This window comes from Malania oleifera, chromosome 4 (genome assembly GCF_029873635.1).
Source record: "Malania oleifera isolate guangnan ecotype guangnan chromosome 4, ASM2987363v1, whole genome shotgun sequence".
NCBI lineage: Eukaryota > Viridiplantae > Streptophyta > Magnoliopsida > Santalales > Ximeniaceae > Malania > Malania oleifera.
The window spans coordinates 81,315,952-81,338,293 of NC_080420.1; the positions used below are offsets into that span (position 1 = coordinate 81,315,952).

The 22,342-nt window shown below is 37.0% G+C and overlaps 2 protein-coding genes across 3 annotated transcripts in view; one reads left to right on the forward strand and one right to left on the reverse strand.

Annotated features, from left to right (window-relative positions):
- The window catches only part of LOC131154584 (uncharacterized), a 531,072-nt gene that overhangs the window by 232,457 nt on the left and 276,273 nt on the right, over positions 1-22,342 (forward strand). The window lies entirely within an intron of this gene.
- The window catches only part of LOC131154586 (uncharacterized), a 114,054-nt gene that overhangs the window by 1,084 nt on the left and 90,628 nt on the right, over positions 1-22,342 (reverse strand). The window contains exons 17-20 of one of the 2 annotated variants that reach the window (XM_058107461.1): positions 13,118-13,387; positions 12,583-12,699; positions 431-583; positions 90-231 (exon numbers count right to left, since the gene is read on the reverse strand). In XM_058107461.1, coding sequence (XP_057963444.1) covers positions 115-231; positions 431-583; positions 12,583-12,699; positions 13,118-13,387 — 657 coding nt within the window. In that variant the 3' untranslated portion in view covers positions 90-114. Of the gene's footprint in view, positions 232-430; positions 584-12,582; positions 12,700-13,117; positions 13,388-22,342 lie in introns of both variants that reach the window. The other variant, XM_058107460.1, reaches the window with a different exon arrangement.

A 22,342-nucleotide genomic window follows, 5' to 3' on the forward strand; every position in this document is an offset into this window, starting at 1 on the left:
TGACGCCAGAACAAATGCCTCCAATTATTATTACAAAATGGACCACAATTTAATTACCTATTGTAACATAATAATGGTGAAACTAGCACCTTCGTTGTTAAAAGAGATTCATGCTCACATAACTTGGTCTATGGTATGAACTGAATTACTATTTTGTTGAAGTTTATTCCTCACTTCGTCAAAGCAAGCTTGAAGATCCTTGAATTCCTGCATCTCTGAAAAGCTACCAGCCTGAAATTTCAAACAGATTTGATTTGTCATTTTAGACCATGAATAGAGTAACTGAAGTCTTGATATTCTCAGTCAGAAGAGGATCTATAATTACAGTTCAATAAAATCTATGCTCACAGCAAGTAAAAAATAAAACTATGCAGATTACATAATTTTCTAGTCAAACTACTTTTCAACTTTGAGAACTGGAATTGCTTGCCTGTTTAAATATGTTCTTCAGGTGCATCTCAGCTGCAAAGAGTTCTCGACGACTGTTCATGGAGGATGAAATCTCCATGTACACCTTGCAAAGTTTCAAGGAGGCACTTGCAAATTTTCGGAATCGTTCTCTATCCTTCCATAAGTCAGAACCCTGAGAGGTTAAAAAAATTCTTAAATGCATGGCCTCTTGAACTAGAAAGATTAATGTGAACTTAGAAAAGGACCATCAAAGATGACTTTAAGAATTTTTTTGACAACATATCATATATTTTAGGTGAAAGATCCTAATTGGAAAACCCATACAGATAAATTACAAGGAAAATTAAAATTTCAAGCTTCTAATTTGATGAACTTTGGTCATGGAGAAAGAAACAAGCCAATATACCTTATTTTTGCTCTAGGAAATTTCAAACAAAATTAGTTATTTTTATTTGTTTCTTTTAGGAAACAATCATTTAGGAATTTTATTTCTGAGAACTTGCTTTTGCTCCATGACAAAGGGGATGATGATGAAGGAGACTGCCAACAACAAAACTGCTGACAACAAAGCATCTGCCGGCAAAGCCTTCTCTCTCTCTCTCTCACACACACACACACACCTTAAAATGTAATGAGGACAGATCTACAGAATCACATATCCACTCTTCTTTTCCTATTGATCCAAGCTTTTGTGGCCAATAATCAACTCATCCACAAACCTGGTTCTCTGTGAGGACAAATCTGCCAGCAGCATAATGAACCACCCCCCCCTTTTTTTTTTGGGACAGAGCCTGTCATGTGCTTAGCTTCTTGATTCAAGTGGGGTTGAAGTGTGAGATTTTTCCTCTTTTCGCTATGACCCAGATCCAAGCTGGGACAACGGATTAAAAAAAAAAAAAGCCTCTGGTTATTTCCCTGCCATTTGATTTTCTAGTTTTTGTGCCTTGCAAGTGTTCCTTAATCCTTCCACACCCCCACTCCCCCAATACAACTTTTTTCGACCATTTTTTTTAAAAAAATTTGCTCACTGGCATGAAGACATCTTTAAGAAAAACTGAAGTGAAAATAAAAATAAAAATTGAGTGTATAGGTAATTTTTTAATTTAAAAACGAAATAATGTGTGTTCTATCCAATCCAATAACATGGGAATGGGCTCCTTTGTCATCCGAATGACCAGCCTATGCTATCATATGGCAAACACAATAATGGATAGGATATCCTAGTTATTCCACCACCAAAATTGTTCTTTGTCAAACGCATCAAAGGATTATTTTTATCAGTTTATCGTATCTAATCCTCTCCTCTCCTGTCTTATCCAATCCTATCATTCTCATCAAATGGTGTGTAAAAAAAGACGAAGAAGCACTGAAATTGACAAGTGACTTGCTCACAACACCATACCAACACAACAATACCGCGATTTTCAGGAAAAAATAAAAATAAAAAAATACTAGGATGACACAACAGGGATATACCAGTCAATTAACTTAAAAAAAAAAAAAAAAACATAATTAGTCACTGTTAGCATTGGTTTCCCTTTTAGAAGTAAAATATTCAGGTAAAGTAAATCAAAGATAAATTACAGGCATTAATCATATGCACATTCAACAAGATGATGTGCTTTCTGAACTCTGAAGCCATTACCAATTTTATTTGCACCCAATAATTAACAAAAATTACAGCATTCAAAGGGAAAAGTAAAATTTTTGGCCACAGGTCCTAACTGAAAATAAACACTTAACAGAGGTTGCACACACAGCAGAGAGACACTTAGAATCGGGTAGCAATCAGTACAGAGAGAGAGAGAGAGAGAGAGAGGCATGGGGAGGCTGAGGGAGGAAGATTGAGTTTAGGGGTCAGAGGGAGAAATGATAAAAAGGTGGTAGACAGATTTGTTTGATAGCTAGTTTCGGGGGCTGAATACTCTACACCGTGTGAGGGCTGTGCCGAGCTACTTAGTCACACACAAGCTTTAACTAGTCAGCCGAGTTAACTGCTTGCACCATGAATATGGTCACAAGAATCAATACAAATCATGCAAACTGTGGTATGTAAGCTCAAGTAAAACACAAGAGTCATATGGTGGAAATGCTCCCGCTCAAACCACAAAAAAATAAAAAGCATATTCTCTTCTAACACTCACCCTCATGCTGGAGGTGTACAAATATCACCTAAACCCAACTTGTTACAACCATTAGACAAGGCAGGTTTAAATAAAGCTTTTATGATAACATAGCCGAATTGAACCATAAATTTCACAAATGTCATCACAACCTTCTTCAACACAGCATTCCTCACAAAATTATGGTTTACTTCAACGCAATTTGTCCTCTTATGAAAATCTGGGCTGCTAACAATAAAAAATGACAGCTTGATTATCACAAAACATATCTATGAGTTTCGTAACCAAGAATCCCATCTCTGATGTAAGAGACATAAACCACAGAGGCCCACTCACACTATGAGCCATAGTTCATTACTCTGCTTCAATCTAGGATCTTGCTACAGCAGTTTGTTTCTTGCTACGCCAAGTAAAAAAATTGCATCCCACAAATTTGCAATATTGTATATCTTTGATCATCAATGAAGCCAACAAATCATGCATCAATCTATAACATTTATCTATCAAACCTATACCAAGAAAGCTTTTAATATACCATTTAATCTTAAAATAGCATCCTAGTATGATTGTTTGGGATTTTCTATAAACTGACTCACCATCCAAAAAGCAAAGGATATGTCAGGTGTAGTGACAATCAAGTTGAACAACTTACCAACCAACTGCCTATATTGACGTTTTTCTTCAAAATCCAGTCCAACATCCCTAGACAACTTCATGTTGGGATCTTAGTTTAGCTCCCGACATACCATCTCATTTAATAAGTCCAAAGTATATTTTCATTGGCATAGATACAGGCCTTTTCTCAAAATGTACAATCTCAATACTAACAAACACAAACTACCAGAGTTTTGATTTAAAATTTTTCTTTAAGCCTTTGCTTGACCCCTGCAATCCCACCTGATCAGTGCTAGTGATTATGATATCATCAACGTATACCAGCTCCCCTAGTCTTAAATTTCCACAAAATTGACCCCCTAAATCAAAATGGCAGTCGATTTCCATTTTACATAATTTCCATCAAAATTTCAACTAATCATCCCAGATTTATTGAAATCTCGAAATTTTAGCAAAAATTGTCGAAATTTGAACTATAGAAAAATTTCCTCAGAATTGCAATGAGAGATTTAGGAGCGAAGTGAAATTTCTTTGTTAATTAATTTTATTTTTTTATTGAAACAAAAATATATTACAAGGACTTTTAAAGTTATATTAAAAAAATACTAACAACAGCATTTTTTAATCAAACCATTCATGTCTAAATTATCATTATTTGTATAAAAAATAATATTTAAATGATTTAGGAATTTAATTTGTATTAACTGAATATGTTTAACGCACATTATCTTATAAACATGCTTGATACACAAATTATATTACAACATTTCCAACTTGTAATATATTGGTCATAAGGCTTATATTATTACGTCTATTAACCATTTCTAAAGTTTCATAAAAGAATTCCACACTTTACTATTGATTTCTATTATTTTTTTCAAATTGAAATCAAAATTGACATTGAAATCAAAATTTCTGTCAAAATTTCCATACTTATGGAGCTTCGAAAAGTTGAAATCAAAATTCAAGACGTTGCCAGCTCCATATAGAAGGTTGAGATCAAATAATTTTGGAAGCCTTTTATTTGAAATTCCGCTAGTTTTGTCACTGAAAGGTCCATGGAAGATTTGCCTCAAGAATGGATTTTCCCCTCCGGTGAAGCAATGCTATCGAAAGAATATAGCTCTTCTAGCATTGGTCTTGCTCCTCTAGTGAAGTTATACACCATCAAGTTGATTTAGTTTTAATTGCTTTTCTTTTAGCATTAGGTGGAGCCATGGAGGCCACATTTTTCATTGGTAAAATGTTTTTTTTCCCCTCTTTTTGTGTAGAATGGCATTTTTTTTCTAAAATTAGAAAGAAGAATGATCGTGCTCTTTCCACTAGTATCTTTCATTGGAAGAAATTAGTTGGCTTGCCAAAGAGTTACACTCTTTCCTTTTCACAAAAACTGCAAACCCTTAGTTTAGAACTTTCTGGGCAGCAAATCATTTCTCATTGTAAAGGGCAAAGCAATAAAGGCCCGTGCAGAGGGGAATCAGGTTAATGACGGTGATCAAATGTATTTGTAGATTGCCATACTGTTCCACAAATGTGAATCAAGGGTGAGGAAATTTAATCATATCTCTTGTGAAAGTAGACAATTTTCCATGGCATAGATGAGTTTCCAAAGCAATGGCAAAGGTGGAACTTTGGTCAGGACAGCCTAGAAAAGAAAGATAATAATCAAGCAAAATTTGACCAAATAGGGAACAAAGGGATTCACAGAGGATTTTCACGAATTAATCAATGAAACTATAGGAGAATACGCTCTTTTGGAACAACTGATAATTATTGGCGTAGTGGTTTTTATAGGGCATGGGTTGCCAAGAGAGGAGGATTTAGAAGGTTTTTCAGGCCAAATGAAGGGAGGCCCAGTTATAGTCAGACCTTAAAAAAGGTCTCATGGAAAAAGGCTTAAATGAGGCCAAACACAACCAAGTCATATTAAAGCTTCAGTTGACGTTGAGTTAGCTGGGTTACAAGCTTGGAACAGGTAAAAGGCCCAGAGCCCTCAGGAGAAGATTTTTTCTAGGATTGGGAAGGGTAAGCATCTCAGAAGCCCGCTTTGCAATTGAAGGAGATTCAAAGTAATGACAAAGATGAAGGGGGGAAGAAGACAATGCTTTACGAGCTCAAGGATGGCACAAATGAAGCTGACAAAGAAGGAATCCATGATGACGCAGCAGCATTTCATGGATCAGGTATTCCAAACCAAACATAATGGAGGCAGTCAGACGTTCATGATCAAGTGAAGAAGAAAATGGATGAGGATGATATTTATGACAAGGGAAGGAAGTGATACAACCAGAAAGCCAAGACAAAACACTCCCTGACTTTGCAGATGATGAGGAAGAATCTTTATCCTCTCAAAATTTTGGGAGCTGTTCATCGAGGAGACAGGGAGATGAAGGGAAGGCCTGAAGTTGATGGAGGTTGAGGGGCTGATGAAGGCATCAAGGATTGATTTGTTAAAAGATAGTAACCTAGGGACTTTTCCTTTCAACCCTATTAGAGGTTAGGGGTGCTAAGTCTTACGGGTTCACTTCAGTTTATGGCCCTACATAATTTCCTCAGTTAATAGTTTTTAAAAATAATTGGCCAGCTTGTAAGGACTTTGAATTCTGCGTTGGGTGGTGGGAATATGATTTCAATGTCATTTGAGAACCTCAAAGAAATTTAAGGGTTTGAGGGTGACTAGGAGGAACTTTGACTCTTTTATTTGGGATTGTGCCCTCAGGTACGTCCCTTGAATAATGTCTGCTTTACTTGGCTGGCTAGTCTCCCATTGATAGATTCTTCGCTGGTGCTTGGAAAGACTTATTCTTGAACATTGTGCAAGAGGCACTAGTCAGGCCCATTTCCAATCATTGCCTGAAACACTTAGGTTCCAACCTCATTTAGTGGGGTTCCACCTCTTTTAGGTTTGAGAATATGACTGCCGCGCCCTACACGATAATGTTAGAGATAGGTGGAAGGAGTGTCATGTTAAGGGCTTGGAAAGTTTTAAAATGATGATAAATTGAAGTTTGTTAAAAATAATCTTAAGAAATGGAACAAAGAGGAGTTTGGGAATATCAAGGAGAAGAAAAACAATGTTTTGAATGAAATCATTAGTATGGATAGATTAGTGTGTGGTTTGGCATGGGAGGAAGATAGAAGCATATTTTTAAATAAGGGTAATGATCCACGTAACTGGAGCAATCCATGTAATTGGTAACGGTTGTGATCATCACAGGCATTATGTAATGGGTAATGGACATTGCCTCTGTGAATACATTTTCCGGCAAACTTGCTGAAGAACATATAGATTCATGTGTTTTGATCCCCAAATCCTACATAGTAATGCTTTAAATGATTTTTAGTAAATTTTAATAAATTTAAATATAACATATTTTTTTATAGAAAGAGAAATTCATTAGATAAAGAAAGAATGTACAATCATGAGAGAAAACATCTCCAAAACGAAATTTGGGAATCCCAAGGAAAACCAACAAAAAGAACAAACAGAAAAAGTGAAAGACAGAAAGAAAATCAACACGTCCTAATAAGAGACTGCCAATCATGCTGAACATCTGAAACACACATCCCCTTGAAATTTCCATTGCCCGCACACCATAAAGAAGCCATAAGAAGAACCTTTTCCCACACCAACCAATATTCTAACTTCTTCCCTGAAAATATGTGCAAGTTAAGTTCCTTCCACAAGCTAAACACTGCAAATAAAGCACAATTCCATAATGCAATTCCTTCCTTCTTCCTCCCAAACCCCACAAAAGATATTGCCGAGAACTCCTTCACTGTTCTAGGACAAACCCAGCTTTCTTCATAGTAATTGAATAACTTGTTCCAAATCTTCCATGCAAAATCGCAGTGCAAGCAAAGATGTGAAACAGATTCTAAACAATCAAAACAAAGCATACATATTCCAGGAAGGAGAGCCTTTAAAGATCTTCTCATCTGAAATAGTATTTATCCTATTAAGCACAACCAACCAATGGAACGCTTTGATTTTACGGGGCATTTTGACCATCCAGATAACCTTGTAGAGTGGCAAGGAGAAACTGGTACCAACCAAGAATTCACAGAAAGATTTACAAGAATAAACTCCTGACGAATCCAAGAACCAAGGTTGGCTATCATTTTCGGAAGATACCCTACAATTATTCAACAATCAACATAACCAAGAAAGAAGACAACTGAATAGTTTCCTATTATTCAAGGCTCTCCTGAATTGAATATCCCAAGGTAAAGGACCGCCTGAGTCTACACTAAAAGAAGAAATGGGATCATTTTGCCCAGAGCTCAAGTGAAATAGACAAGGAAAAGAGGTGGATAGAACAACATTCCCCATCCACAAGTCTTTCCAAAAACGGATATTACAACCCTTAACCAAAACAAAGAGAGGGTAAATCTGGGAGATAGCTTTCCACAGACTTTCACAAAAACATCTAGAACCCAAATTACTATCCCATCCATTTCCAGCAAGTCCAAATTTACTTTTGATAGGCTTATGCCACAATGAAGAAACCTCAAACGAGAACTGCCAAATCAATTTAGCCAGAAGAGCCATTTTCTTAGACACCAAAAGAAACCTCAAACGAGAACTGCCAAATCCATTTAGCCAAAAGAGCCGTATTCTTAGACACCAAATTTCCAAGACCCAAACCATCCTCCCTCTTAGTCCTACAAACGACCTCCCAACTCACCAAATGATCCCTAGAACCCACTACACCTGACCAAAGAAAATCTCCCATAATTCTCTCAATCTTACTAGTGTCTCCCATTGGAATTTTAAAGATAGAAAATACAAAAAAATATAAGAAAGACAGGCTTGAATTAGAGTAATCCTCCCTCTCAAAGAAAAAAGGCCTCACTTCCATCCATCTAAACACTGGGACACTCTCTCCACCCAAAAACTAGATGATCTAGGATTATCCCCTAGAGCTAGTTAGGACAACTGCCAACCCAACTTCCAAGGCTAATTCCCTAACACACTCTGCAGGCACATTAATAGCTGCAATACCACTCTTTCCCATACTAATTTTAAGCCCCAAAACCCTTTTAAAAATTTGAAGAAGCCCCAAAATATTTATGAAAGAAGGCTTATGATCCTCCAGAAAAAAAATAGTATCATCCGCAAACTGAAGATGCGACACTAGGATCTCCTACCTACCCACTTTTAGGCTTTTCACTAAGCCTCTATCCACTGCCCTATCAATCATCCTACTCAAAACCATGGTCTTAAATTTCCACGAAATTGTCGAAATTTCCATCGAAATTTCCGATTTCCGTCGAAATTTCCGATTTCTGTCACCCTCAAAATCGAAATGGCACTTGATTTCCGTCTTGCATAATTTCCGTCGAAGTCTCAACGAATCATCCGGATTTTATCGAAATCTCGAAATTTTAGTGAAACTTGTTGAAATTTTAACCATACGATGAAATTTCGTCAGAATTCAAATGAGAAATTTAGGAGTGAAGTGAAATTTCTATCTTAATTTATTTTATTTATTTTATCGAAACAAAAGATTATTACAAATGCTTTTAAAATTATATGAAAAAACAAATGTACAGTAACCTTTTATTTAACCACTCATGTCTAAATTATCACTATTTGTATAATAAATAATATTTAAATGATTTATGAATTTCATTTGTATTAACTGAATATGTTTAATGTACATTATCTGACAAATATGTTTGATACACATACTATTTTACAACTTTTCCACCTCATACAAAACATAGATAAACTTAATTTGTAATATATTAGTCCTAAAACTTATATTATTATGTGTGTTAACCATTTCTACAGTTTCACAAAGAATTCCATGCTTTATTACTAATTTCTGTTATTTTTTCAAATCGAAATCGAAATTGAAATTTCCGTCAAAATTTCCATACTTTCGAAGCTTTGAAATTTGAGTCGAAATCGAAATTTAAGACCTTGCTCAAAACATCAGCCACTAACACAAACAAAAACAGAGAAAGAGGATCCCCTTGTCTAATCCCCCTCGTGGCCTTAAACCAAGATTTAGGCTCACCATTCACTATGACCACAAAATTCACATTAGACACAACCTTTCATCCATCTACGCCATCTCTCTCCAAACCCCTTCCTCACAAAAATCTTATCCATAAAGTTCCAGCTCACTCTATACTAAGCTTTTTCAAAATCCAACTTAAAAACAAGCCCCTTCTTCTTCCTCCTCCTAACATTTTATACTTGTTTAGTCTTTAAAGGAATTTTTTTATCCAAAAAGTAAAATATAGAATGTTCATATGTTAAACAAGAACAAGCATCGCAATAGAATGTATTTTTGTCTCCAAATTAGGTGTAAGAAAAACACAAAGAAAAAATTAAATTAAAATAACTTTGAATACAAATTATGCAATTAATGAGAAAAAAAGTTGAGTTTATGTGAATGCTAGTTATTAAAAAATGCATCCTAAATGTCAAGTAAAATAAACTAAAAAATGAACTTATTACTCAATTCTAATCTTCAATAAAAGGAATAAAGAGGAAAAAATGAAAAAACAAAAGGACTTGAAAACCTATTTTTAGTCATTCATAGCCAGCCTAACACTATAACATCCTGTAACGGCTCGCGCCGGTCTATAATAGTCATTATGGTGCCCATAAAAATACAATTTGTGAATCGGAGGACCTCTAAGATATGGCCTTGTAACAGTCTCAAAAGCCACCAACACTGTTATGTAATGTCCATAACGATTGTTATGCACTGATTTTTAAAGCCAAGGCTTGAAGAGTACACCTATGAAAAGAGTAGGACGTGGTGTTAAGAAAAGAGAGTTGGCATCGGAAGTCACAAGTTAGTTGGATTTTGGGGGGATAGGGGGTTGTAATTCTAGATTGTTTCACTAATGGAAGGAGAAGAAAATTTTCATTCAGAATTAGAATCAAGAAAGGCGATGAGGGGTCACTTGTAGATTGTGGATGAGATTATAAATTTTTATAAGAAAAACGGTGTATACTAATGAGTGCAAGAATAGATTGATGGTGGAGGGGCTTGATTGGAGACCTATTTGGAAGGAGGCTGCAATTTGGTTGGAGAGGCTTTTGATATGGACTAAGTTAAAAAGGTTGAATTTGACATGGATAACCATATCGTTTAACGCAGCTATCATCCAAGATAGTTCGGAAATGTTGAAAATAAGTTGTAATAAAAGGATGAATCTGAAAGGGTTTACGAACATGCATATGAAAAAGTAGAGACCGTGCTATGTCAAGCAGCTGTTTATTTTCCGATTCAGCTACTCCATTCAGCTCAGGGGTATGCACACATGATGTTTGATGAGTAGTTCTTTAGGCCAAGCAAAAAGATTGAAGTTCATTTCAAACAAATTTGAATACATTATCAAATCGAAAAATTTAAATGCCAATGCCAAACTGAGTTTTTATTTATTGGTAGAATTGAGTAAATACATTAAGAAATTAAAATCAATTTTTTAACTGATAAGTTGAGGCCATATGCGAAAAATCATCTACAAATCAGCAATCACACCGACAGATATAGCACTGCCACAGCCTTCCAACTGAACATACGAATGCTGCCACGGCTCCAAAAAACTCACAATGAGGCCTTCACAAACCCTGAACAGAAATTAATGGAATGCCACGAATGCATGGTCAAAAAAGGTTGAATTTTTGGGCAAAAAACTGGCCTAACAGCTTGATAATATAGTCTAAAGAAGGAATTGGAGCATGGCAGAAGGAAAAAGAAAAAAAAAGAAAAAAGTGGCGAGAACTGCTCTCACCCGCTGGCGTGTGGGGTCGGCCCTGCCGACATTTGGCCGGCGTGTGGGGGAACGTGGGCTGCCTTCTGGTGATGGGGTTTTGTGGGGTGGGTCATCAGGGGGGTCTGCTTATGGGTATTTGGTTGGTGTTGTGATTTAGAATGGGATGGAGGTGGATTAGGGTAGAACAGCTGCGGGAACGGTGTTTTCCAGCGACGGCTGAGGGAAATAGGGTTTAGATAGGATCATGCTCTGATTCCATGTTAAGATTTTATTAAAAATGAATGACCTAACTTGAAGACAGTTCTCTCCCTCTATTTATAATGCAAATTTAAATACATTCTAATGACAATAATACCCTTACTAACCCTCACTAATTAACATATTACCACACTCAATAATAATAATACTAAAAGACATATATAACCTCTAACAATAGGCCATCCTTCTCAAGCCCTCCACCAATTCCCTTCTTCTTAGAGATCATGAATAACAAATGAGGAAAGCATGTCACAAAAGTCCAAAAGAGGTATGAGATTTAGTTGATTAACCAACTAATAACAAATTCAAGAAAAAATTAGGAACATATAACAAAGAAAAGAGGAATAAAAGGAAATAAAATAATATTGCCACAACCAGAGACTAGTGTAACCAAACCATAAGCAAGAATAATCATAGTGTACAATAGCGAGTTTCAAAGGTTGAAACAAATTAGGACTATCGGTCATATGAGAGGTGGCACTAGGATCAATAACCCAAGGCAAGGAGGATGAAGAGGCAAGAAGCCTGGGTCTACCTCAATGGGCCACAATAACACTAGATGTAGAAAACAGATTTTGGAGTCGTTGAAACATGCAAACAAGATTGTTGTACTCCTCTCGGGACATGGAAGATAATGTACTGAACTCGCTAATGGAGTGACTAGGTGCATTTGAAGGATCGACAATAGAATCATCCTTGACAAGAGTTCCATTGGCTCAAGCCAATTCCCCAAGGAGATCCCAAGTCCCAATAGTGATATTGCAATATCATTGCCACAATGTGTGCAAATGCAAGAATTGCCACAATGAACTCCTCGTCCTAGTACATTATTGCTGCCACAATCGCCATCCAAACCTTGTTCTTGTCCTCCAAAACCTCCCTTGCCATCGTTAGAGGCAGTGCTAACCATGGCTGAATTCTCACAGGAAGAAGCTAAAACAATCTCTCTCTCTCTCTCTCTCTCTCTCTCTCCCTTTTCCTTCTTATTCCCCTTTTTTCTTCCTCTTCCCTTCTCTGTTCTGTTCTGCCTAGTCTCTCTCTCTTTCTATTTTGCTTCTATTCCAACTCTGCCTTCTCAGTTTTTCTGTCCTCTGCTGCCTAGCAGCCTTCTTTCGCCTTTCTTCTCTCTTGTCTCTTCTCTCTCCCATAGTTCTCGCAACTCTCTCTCTATTTCTAATATTCAGCTGCTGTCCTACATTTCATATCCATTACTAGTTTCCGGGAAGTGTACTCTCTCTTCAACTTATCACCCATAAAATACAGGAGAAAAAACAAAAATAATAATATATAAGGATTGAGTCTTAAGCTCCTCTAACGGGTCAATGTCAAATTGAGTAATACAAAGAAACACAGCATTCACCATCCATCAACCACACAAGAAATTATAAAAGCACCAAAAGAATCATGCACATAAACACACAAATGGCCATACCTGGTATGATCTAACTTGTTTTAAGAGAGCCTCGGAGCACATTGTAAGATCTCCTTGAATTTTATGCCACCTTGCATATAATCCCCATATTTCTGCTCCTCCACCACTTCGAACTATCTAAATTAGAAATAAAAATATTCCATGGAAACCAATTAGAAACATACTATATCAAACTTTCCTATTCTTGCCCTTTTTGACAGGCATAGGCAGCATAGGGCAGAGTAGTCTTGCTCTTGAATATCCCCCAAGACAAGTAAGCATGATTTGCAAATACAAGGAAAAATCCAGGGCAAGACAAAATTCACCCAAACATGACCCAAGCATACACTTCATCTTATACAAGCATATGGGCGATTTTTTCTACACAAAGAAATAAAAGGATGGAAAGCCATAAAGTACTTAATAAATTTAAATAAAGCAATTAATAATCTTGCGACAGGCATTCACACGCACAGAGTCCAGTGGTTGCTTTGGAACAAGACCAAGCAAGCCAAGGCAAAAGAGAAAAGAAATTTTTATGAAAGAATTTGCACACCTGCTGTAGGATTTTTCCAAGCAACTCCACAAAGTGCTCAGTTTCTCGCGATCTTGCTACTTCAGATACTGAAGATGTTGATTCAGTTTTTTCATCACAATAAGAGTTAGCAGAATCTAGATTGGCACAATTATTTTCACTAGACGTCAAACATGCAGCATGCACAGCTGTAGTCTTCCTTTCCATCTCAAGCATCAACCTATCTAACAGATCAACATCAGTTCTTTTACTGCCAGTCATATCCAAAACCATCTGTATAGCTTCCAATGCCTGCAAAGGAACATGAGTAAATTACTTTCAACTATAAAGATGCAACTGTCAACTTTCAAATAGAGATGATATGCACAAGGATACATTTGACAAGTGAAAAACATGTACAGCCAGAAACTACAGCACTAAATCAACCAAACCATGCCCTCAAGAGACTGTTTTAAACCATATAGTAACTTCTTGAGATGACACACTAGGCTTGACTCCCCCGGAGCAACCAACCCAAGTGGTTGCTCCATATAGACCTCCTCCTGAAGATGACCATGTAGGAAAGCATTCTTCATGTCTAAGTGGTGTGGAGACCAATGATAGGTGGTGGCTAAGGAGATGAATAAACATACTAAGGCAAGTTTGGCTACAGGGGAGAATGTGTCTGAATAGTCCAGGCCATACACCTGAGTATATCCCTTAGCAACAAGGCAAGCCTTCAATCGAGCTAGGGAACCATCTGGGTTAACCTTCACAGTGTACACCCAACAAAAACCAACCACAGACTTATCATCAGGGAGGAAGACATACCAAGTCCCAAGTATCATTATCTTGTAGACCATGCATCTCTTCTATCATTGCATTCCTCCACCAAGAATGGGACAAGGCTTCGGAAATATACTTGGGAAGAGCAATAGAAGACAGGGTACTAACCAAAAAGTAGTGTGAGGATGACAAAAAATCATAAGAAACAAGTGTGTTTACATTTTCGAACAGCAATAGGAGGATCAACCACTTGGAGAAAAGGATCATTTGATGAGGGAACTAGAGACGTAGAAGTGGAAGCTGGAGGAGGCTCTCCTCCCTTGAGTCGTCATGTGTAAACTTGTAGATTGGGACGATCGAAGCCACAAGAAGGACTCAAACTAGATGAAGATGCCAAGAAGACTAGACGAAGGAAATTAGTTGGGATCAGGAAGGCTAGGCAGAGGAACAGACTCATCAAGGTCAATAGAACTCAAGAAATCAGAATAGTACAATCTAGACCAAAAAAAGGTGACATCATCAGAGACAAATAATTGACGTAAAGTCGGACTATATCATCGATATCCTTTTTTAGCATAGAAATAACCCAAAACATGCATTTGATAGCATGAGGATCCAATTTATCCCTTCCTGGATTTAACTGATGAACGAAGTACACAACCAAATATACAAAGAGGTAAGGAGAACAAGGAGCCCTTGGGAAGATAATTGAATATGGGATCTTACCACCAAGGACAGAAGATGGCATTTTATTGATGAGAGAGCAAGCAATGAGCACAGCACCACTCCAAAAAACTTTGGGAACATTCATTTGATACAAAAGGGTTCAAGTAACTTTAAGAATATGTCAGCTTTTCCACTCCGCAACTTCATTTTGTTTTGGAGTGTGGGCACAAGATCACAAATGGATCACGCCAAAGTTTGTCATATCAGTAATGAATTGAGTACTAAAGTACTCTTTAGAATTATCACTATGAATTATCTGTACTAGCATATCAAACGGAGCCCTTATTTGAGAAAAGAAGGCACGAAAGATATTAAACAACTTAGAACAATCTTTCATTAAATATAACCTAGTCATTCTAGAGTAGTCATCGACAAAAGTGATAAAGTATCGAAACCCCAACTTTGACGTGACACGACTAGGACCCCAAAAAATCGAAATGGACTAACATAAAAGGGCTAACGACTCTTTTATTGACTCCAGAGGCAAAGGGAACACGATGTTTCTTTCCTAATTGACAAGACTCACAATCAAGGTTAGACACGGAACTCAAAGTAGGGACTAGCTGTTTTAACTTTTCCAATGATGGATGACCAAGACGACAATGAATTTGATGTGGTGTGGCAATGCCACTACAGGCAATAGGAGAAGAGACGACTCAAAGGAGTAAAGTCCACCAGCCTCATGTCGTGTGCCAATCATCTTCCTCATCTTCAGATCCTAAATAATAACAAAATCAGGAAAGAAGGTTACAGTCAGTGACTTCATAATTTTACTAATCGTTTAGGAATGTAGGGAACAAACGAAAGAGAGATGGAGGGAGTATGATTTACTGTTCCTATTCCTTTAGCAGTAGTAGTGGACCCATCAGCAAAAGTAATTCAAGGCAGATTTGTAGAAAAGAGGCTAGTGACACCTGTCATGGTTAGTAGCAGCAGAGTCAATAACCTAGGGACTAGTGGGAGAGATACCAGATGATATACAGACGGTATGGTTACTTTTCTAAGCAAAAGATGCAATGTAATGAGATGCTTGTTGGGAATGCCTGCTACTGCAGGAACTTTAAATACTCTTCCTCTGAAACAGCTATAGAATGTTGTTCAATCAAACAAGTAATTGATGAGGGAGATGCACTTTTGGGATTTGAGAAGTCCATCCAACACAAATACAACCTCGATAGAGCAGCAAATAAAAAATACACAGCAGGCAACATGTTTTTCGAATTCACCAACTCGATCCCAACATTCACAACCTTCGACAAACAATGCAAACCACAAGCCCACAGCGTCCCAATAAAAAATAAAATAAATAAAAAACAGAAAATACCACTGTTTCAGGCTCAATAAACTCAAAAAACATTGGTAAACAGCTTCAAGAAGCATCAAATAACCATTCCTCATATGTCGTAAATGAGCAACTATAAATGGTGAGATCTTTGGATTAAAAACATCACGAAAAACTTCAGTAATATGTTTATAGAGGATTTTAAGCCCTGCTCGAAGAATTCAGGCCAGAACCATGCCAGAAATTGGCTTCACATGCCAGCGCGTGAGGTTGGCCCTGACAGCCTTTGACTGGCAAGTGAGGGCTGGAGATGAGATTTCAGTGGGGGGCAGATCATAAGTGTCTGTGGGTGACTATGGTGTTGTTTTAGCAAAATCTATTGTGGATTTTGTGTTCCTGAACTGGCAGTGTCACCCAGGAATGGTCAGGCAATTGCTCTGGCTTCCGGCAGCTGCTGGCTGTTTATCAGGGCTATAGCTTTGCTGGAAATTCCTTTATGATGGTAGACATGCAGCAGATTTATGGTTTTGGGCTTTGGTTTTGATCGGGGCTGTGACAATTAGGATTTAGATCTCAAAATCATGCCCTGATACCATGTTGAATAATTGGGTGAAAAGGAAGATCTAATCACAATGATAGGTGTCTCCCTTTATTGATAATATATGTCAAGGTACATACCAATGACCATAATTCCCTAACTAACTCTCACTTGTTAACATAACACTCACAAACTAACAATGCTAAATGACTAAGATAACCATCAACAGAGTACAAGAAAAATGCTATATATTAAAGGAAACAAACATAGAACTATAGCATCCCCCTAAGAGACAACTTATATAACAAAACTAATTTAAAGTAAAATCTCAGTACGGAAGGACAACAAAGGAAGCCAGAAAAACCTTTCTCCAATTGATATCTCAGTGAAAGGGCAAATCACATTTTCATATTAATTCGCATCGAGTCCCAAGTCAGTATACAAAGTCGAGCTTCTCAACAAAGAAGATCACCTAGGATGAAAATTCCTCCTATATCACTCGATGCTCTTCATCTGATTCAAAAGAAGCTAGTAAAGATGGCATACCATCCACTATACATCTGACCTAGATAATACACGATTAAAACAATTGAAAGTTATCGTCTAGAACGATCACTTAGGCTGAGAACTCCTTGGGCCAACATATTATGATGCTCTTTCATCTTGTTCAAAAGGAAATAGGAAAAAGAGCATGCCAAGTATAATAATTGGGGCCAATTTCTTTTATGCATCAAACACTCAATGAGGGTTTGGCGGTTGTTCTTTTGCCATCTGTTTTTGGATAAAAGAAGAATATTATTAAAAAGGTACAAATGGGGGATGAAGCTTCCTCAACAGGAAACAACACAACAACCAGACAAGAAAGAAGCGAATGCAAAAGAGCCCTCCAATCATGCTGAACATCAGAGAAACATATTCACTAGAAGAAATCAGTAGCATAAAACCACAGAGAAGCAAGAACAACCATCCTATTCCACTACAACTGCCCCTTAAAAATTCCCTCCAACCAAATAGACCAAATCACAGTAAAAATAGCGATGTGTGCTCTCTGTCATTGTAGCAGCGAGTGTAACTCACATGTTTCTGCGCCGTCCTGTTACGTGGGATCTCCAGGTGTATTTGGAGCTATTTTATTGGATCTGCTTGGGGTTCAGCAGGTGTGTGCAGATTCATTGGAGGAATATTCTCTTTAGGCATGTAGGGGCTTAAGAAAGGAGCCAAGGCGGTAAGGAGTTGTAGCATTGTGCTGCTTTTGTTGCATGTTCTTTTAAGGATCATTCAGCGTCTATTGACCTTCCATGTAGTACAAATTTTATCTTGCCTCTCTTTGGTGTTTCTCATCAGAAGCTTTTATAGGAATGTTTTAACTAACTTGCAGAGCTATTGGAAGGCTCTGCTTCATCAGTTTAGGACTGTTTGGTATAATTTCTGTTCTCTGTATCAACTTTTGTTGTTGTATAGAAGAAAAAGATTACACAACGGGTTTATTTAAGGACTGTTTTGTGCCACTGTCAAAAATTATGAAAACAAAAGCCAGAAAGGAAAAGTAAAAAGCAGAAACAAAAACTAAAAACCAAATACCAGAAACCTGTTTGTTTAATATTTCCAGAACAAATTAAAAAATTTGATTAAAAAAATGCTCAATTTTGTCCTTGAATCAAATAACAATAAAAAAATATGATTAAAATAATAAAATTACAAAATAATACAAATGAACAATACTATAATAAAAATAAAAATTATTATAATTATTTTACTTAATTATTATATTTCAAAATTCACCTTACAAGAACAATCTTCTTGTTCATAACAATTTAAAAATAGTAAAAATATAATTTGTAAACTTCTAATTTTTTTTGAAAAATTTTATGGACAATTTTATTTTAATAATATTTTACATTCATATGATTTCACCTTAATTTTAATTAAAAAGTATGTAAAATAAGATGATTTAATTTGAAAAAGTTAATTCTGGACATTAAAATAGTATGACAACAGGTTGCCAAAACACTGAAAACTACAAAATCTGATTTCATTTTTTTTTTGCAAACTGCTGAAAACTGAACGAAAATAGAAAACTAGCAAGTAAACAAAAGTGTTCTCATAATCAGTTTCTTCACTGTACAGGAACGAAAACAGAACAGAAAACAGAAAATGAAAACAGATAACAGAAACAATACCAAACAAACCTTTACATTGCTAGCTTTTCAGTTTCAGTTGCCAATTTTGTGATAAAAACTGAATCAGTAGTTGCTTAACAAGCTGCCACAGAACTTAATATCCAGAATTGACTTCTTTGATTAAATCTTTCATTCTATAAAAATTTTAAATGAAAATTCTGGGGCTGAAGCTGATTTGGGGAAAAGCTAAATTATTCCAATGGGTGAAAGAGCTGAATAGACTCCTTGTGAGTATTTTGGGCTGCAAACCGGGATTTATTCCTCTAACCTATCTTGTTCTGCCTCTGGGAGCTAAATCTATAGTCAAAGGAGTTTAAGATCCTATCATTAAAAGATTCGAGAAAAAGATTGCTGGATGGAAAAGGAATTACCTAAGAAAAGGAGGTACACTTGCGCTCATCAAGAATACCCTCTCTAATCAACCAGTCTACTTCATGTCCCTATTCCCCATTCTTAGCTCAATAGCCAAAAGATTGGGGGACATTCATAGAAGATTTCAGGAAACATGGGAGAGGAGTTCAATGCCATCTTGTCAAATGTGGGGCTGAGGGTCAAGCAACCCATACGAGATGGGGGCTTAGGGCCCAAGTCCTTTACCTTCAATGAAACCCTTGGGAAATGACCTTGGAGGTTCATGAATGAACAAAATCACTTTTAGAGAAAAGCCATCATTTTAAAATATGGGCTTGACCATAATGGTTCTACTTCTAAAGATGCTAGAGAATCCTATGGTGTAGGAGTTTGGAAACACATTCGGAGAGGCTGACATGGATTTTTCTCCTTCACCAAATTTATTTTCTTTTGCTATGACATTTTGTGTGGCCCCTCTCCCCTTAGCACAAGATTTCCTACTACTTCCACCTTGACCTGCAATAGAGATGCACTTATAAGCAGCAGCCTCCAACTTTCAGCCAATTGGGTAACCTGGGACATCCCATTTGTGAGGAATGCCCAAAATTGGAAGATTGGGAGCTTTGAGGATTTCTTTGGCATCTTGTACAAAGTTTCTTTCCAAAATATCCTTCATAAACCAAGAAAACCCTTGACAATAGCAGCAGCTGTACAGTCACCTCCTAGCCTACTACTAAAGAAACTCATTTCTCCAGCAGTAACCAGCAGAGAGTTTCCCTGGAAGCTTATTTGGGATTCCCCTGCCCCCACAAAGGTTGCTTTTATGGCCTGGGAGGCAACCCTAGGAATAATCATCACAAACAACCTGCAGAAAAGGGACAGGCACTGGTTAACAGATCCTATTTGTGCAAGAAAGAAATCTTGGACCAGACACCTCTGGGATTTGGCCATTGCTCTGTCCAGGCAGCAGTAGGTCACTGGTGACACTGGTGAAAGAAATCTGGGAAAAGGCTTTCATTCAAGTAAAGAAAGAAAGAGTCAAACCTCTTATCTTCTCTCTTATCCTTCTCCCTGCTCCTTCTTTAACCCTAAGTTCTCTATTTTCTCCAGAGTCATTCAAGTTACGTCAAGTTTTTTGATTATAAGAACAGTATTATTTCCTCTATCCACTATTCGTAATCTTTCGAGTCAAAAGATGGGGGAAACTGCACCAAAAATAGAGTCCTGCTTTTTCTGTTATTATACACCTTCACAGCTTGCAACCATAAAAGACAACTGGCTGAACCAGCCAATTTTATGGCTGTAATCTGCAAACTGACGATATCAGATAATCCATACCTATTGAATCCATAACAACACACTCAATATGGCATAGGGCAAACAATAGACTGCCTGGTCAAGAGAAACCACCTCACAGCAGGGAAGACCGGCAGAAAACAAGATATACACCAACCAACACAACCAGAAACAAAGTATCAAGTGGCAGCGTGCAACAGAGAAAAACACAAACACACACATACACACAAAAGACCCATAGATGAACAGCAGGCAGGTAGGAAGCACTGAAGAATTTTCATGAGGTACTATGACCACAAAATAACAGTCTCAAATACAAAAAAGAAAGTACTCCAGGGTTTTCAAGGGGCAGCTTTGAAAAATAATAACAGCTACAGTACTCTGGATGGAATAGCAGCATGAATAAGGGCACATAAGCACTTCAAAAATCATCCACAGCCATCACAGAACAGAGGCAAATCAGAAACAGCATCAAAGCTCACTGAGCATCAGTAACAGAACTCTAGCAGTAATTGCACACATTAGTAACGGCACAGAAGTCTTCCAAAAGTCTGCAAAAACCACAAAAAAGTAATTGCAGGCTCTAGGATTAAGAAAAAGAGACTGCTTTCACATTACCAAGAAAAAAAAAAACCAACCACCACCAAGCAGAACACCCAATAGAGAATGCACATGACAATCTGCAGGAAAAAAGAAGCTTAAGCTGCTCACAAAGCATAAAGAAGGTCTCCGATTCAAGAACTGGCTAGAGGACAAAAAAGAAGAAGGGGAAAAAATACTGAATGACAATCAGATAACACAGATTAAATGTCTTTCAAGGCTCTGATATCATGTTGTAAGTGTGAGCAAACTGATTAATTAGCTAAGTATCAATACAACCAGGATTTGGAGAGAAATCATACAGAAAAGAAAAGAAGGGAATTGAGTTGGCCAGAAAAGCCCTAAGATTAGCCATGCTCCTGAGGAAAAAAATTCCCTTAAGCAAATAAAACAAACAGAACCCCATACTAGAAAACTATTGTTACTCTTAACAACTATGGAAGGATAGATGGTATCATTCTGTATTACTAAAAGATTTCTTGGGGAATTGAATGCAAGGACTAGCAAGCATGAAGGAATAAATTTTAACGGCTCTACTTTGAGTCCTTATCTTTTTACTTTAGTAATTGATGAACTTACTAGAACTATCCAAAATGAGATCCCTTGGTGTATGTCGTTTGCAGATGATATCGTGTTTATTGATGATAGTACAAGCAGAGTGGAATCTAAGTTAGAACTTTGGAGAGCCACATTAGAGTCTAAAAGGTTTAGGATAAGTAGGAATAAGACAAAACATATGAAATGTCATTGCAGCAATGTAAGGAGTAGAAACGGAGAGAAGATTAAACTTGATAATCAAGAGATTAATAGCACTAATAGATTTAGATATCTTGGATCTATTATGCAAGCTGAAGGAGAAATTGAAGAAGATGTAGTACATACAATTAAAACAGGTTGGGTAGAATGGAGGAGTGCGTTAAGTGTATTGTGTGATCATAGAATACCTTTAAAATTAAAAGATAAGTTTTATAAGATGGCTATAAGGTCAGCTATGCTTTATGGTTCAGAATATTGAGCAACTAAAAAACAATATGTACAAAAAGTAAAAGTTATTGAAATGCGAATGTTAAGGTGGATGAGTGCTTTAACATTAAAAGATAAAGTAAGAAACGAGCATATACACAATAATTTAGCCATTGCACCGGTTGAAAACAAGATAAATGAGGGGTGGCTTATATGGTTTGAGCATTTTAAATGCAGGTCCAGTAAAGCACATGTGAGGAGGACTAAGTTAGTTATTGTTTCTGGCATGAAAAGGGGTAGGAGTAGGCCTAAAAGAACTTGGAATGAGGTAGCGAGGAAGGATTTAATAGCCCTTAATCTAATAGAGGAAAACACTCTCGATCGGGTGAATTGACGAAAAATGATTAATGTAGCCGACCCCACCTAGTGGGAGTCAAGGTTTGTTGTTGTTGTTGTATAAGAAAAGGAATATATTAAGAGATAAGACAAGGGAATACAAGCTAAAGGATAACCACAGAAATTCATCATTCAAGAAAATACCAATT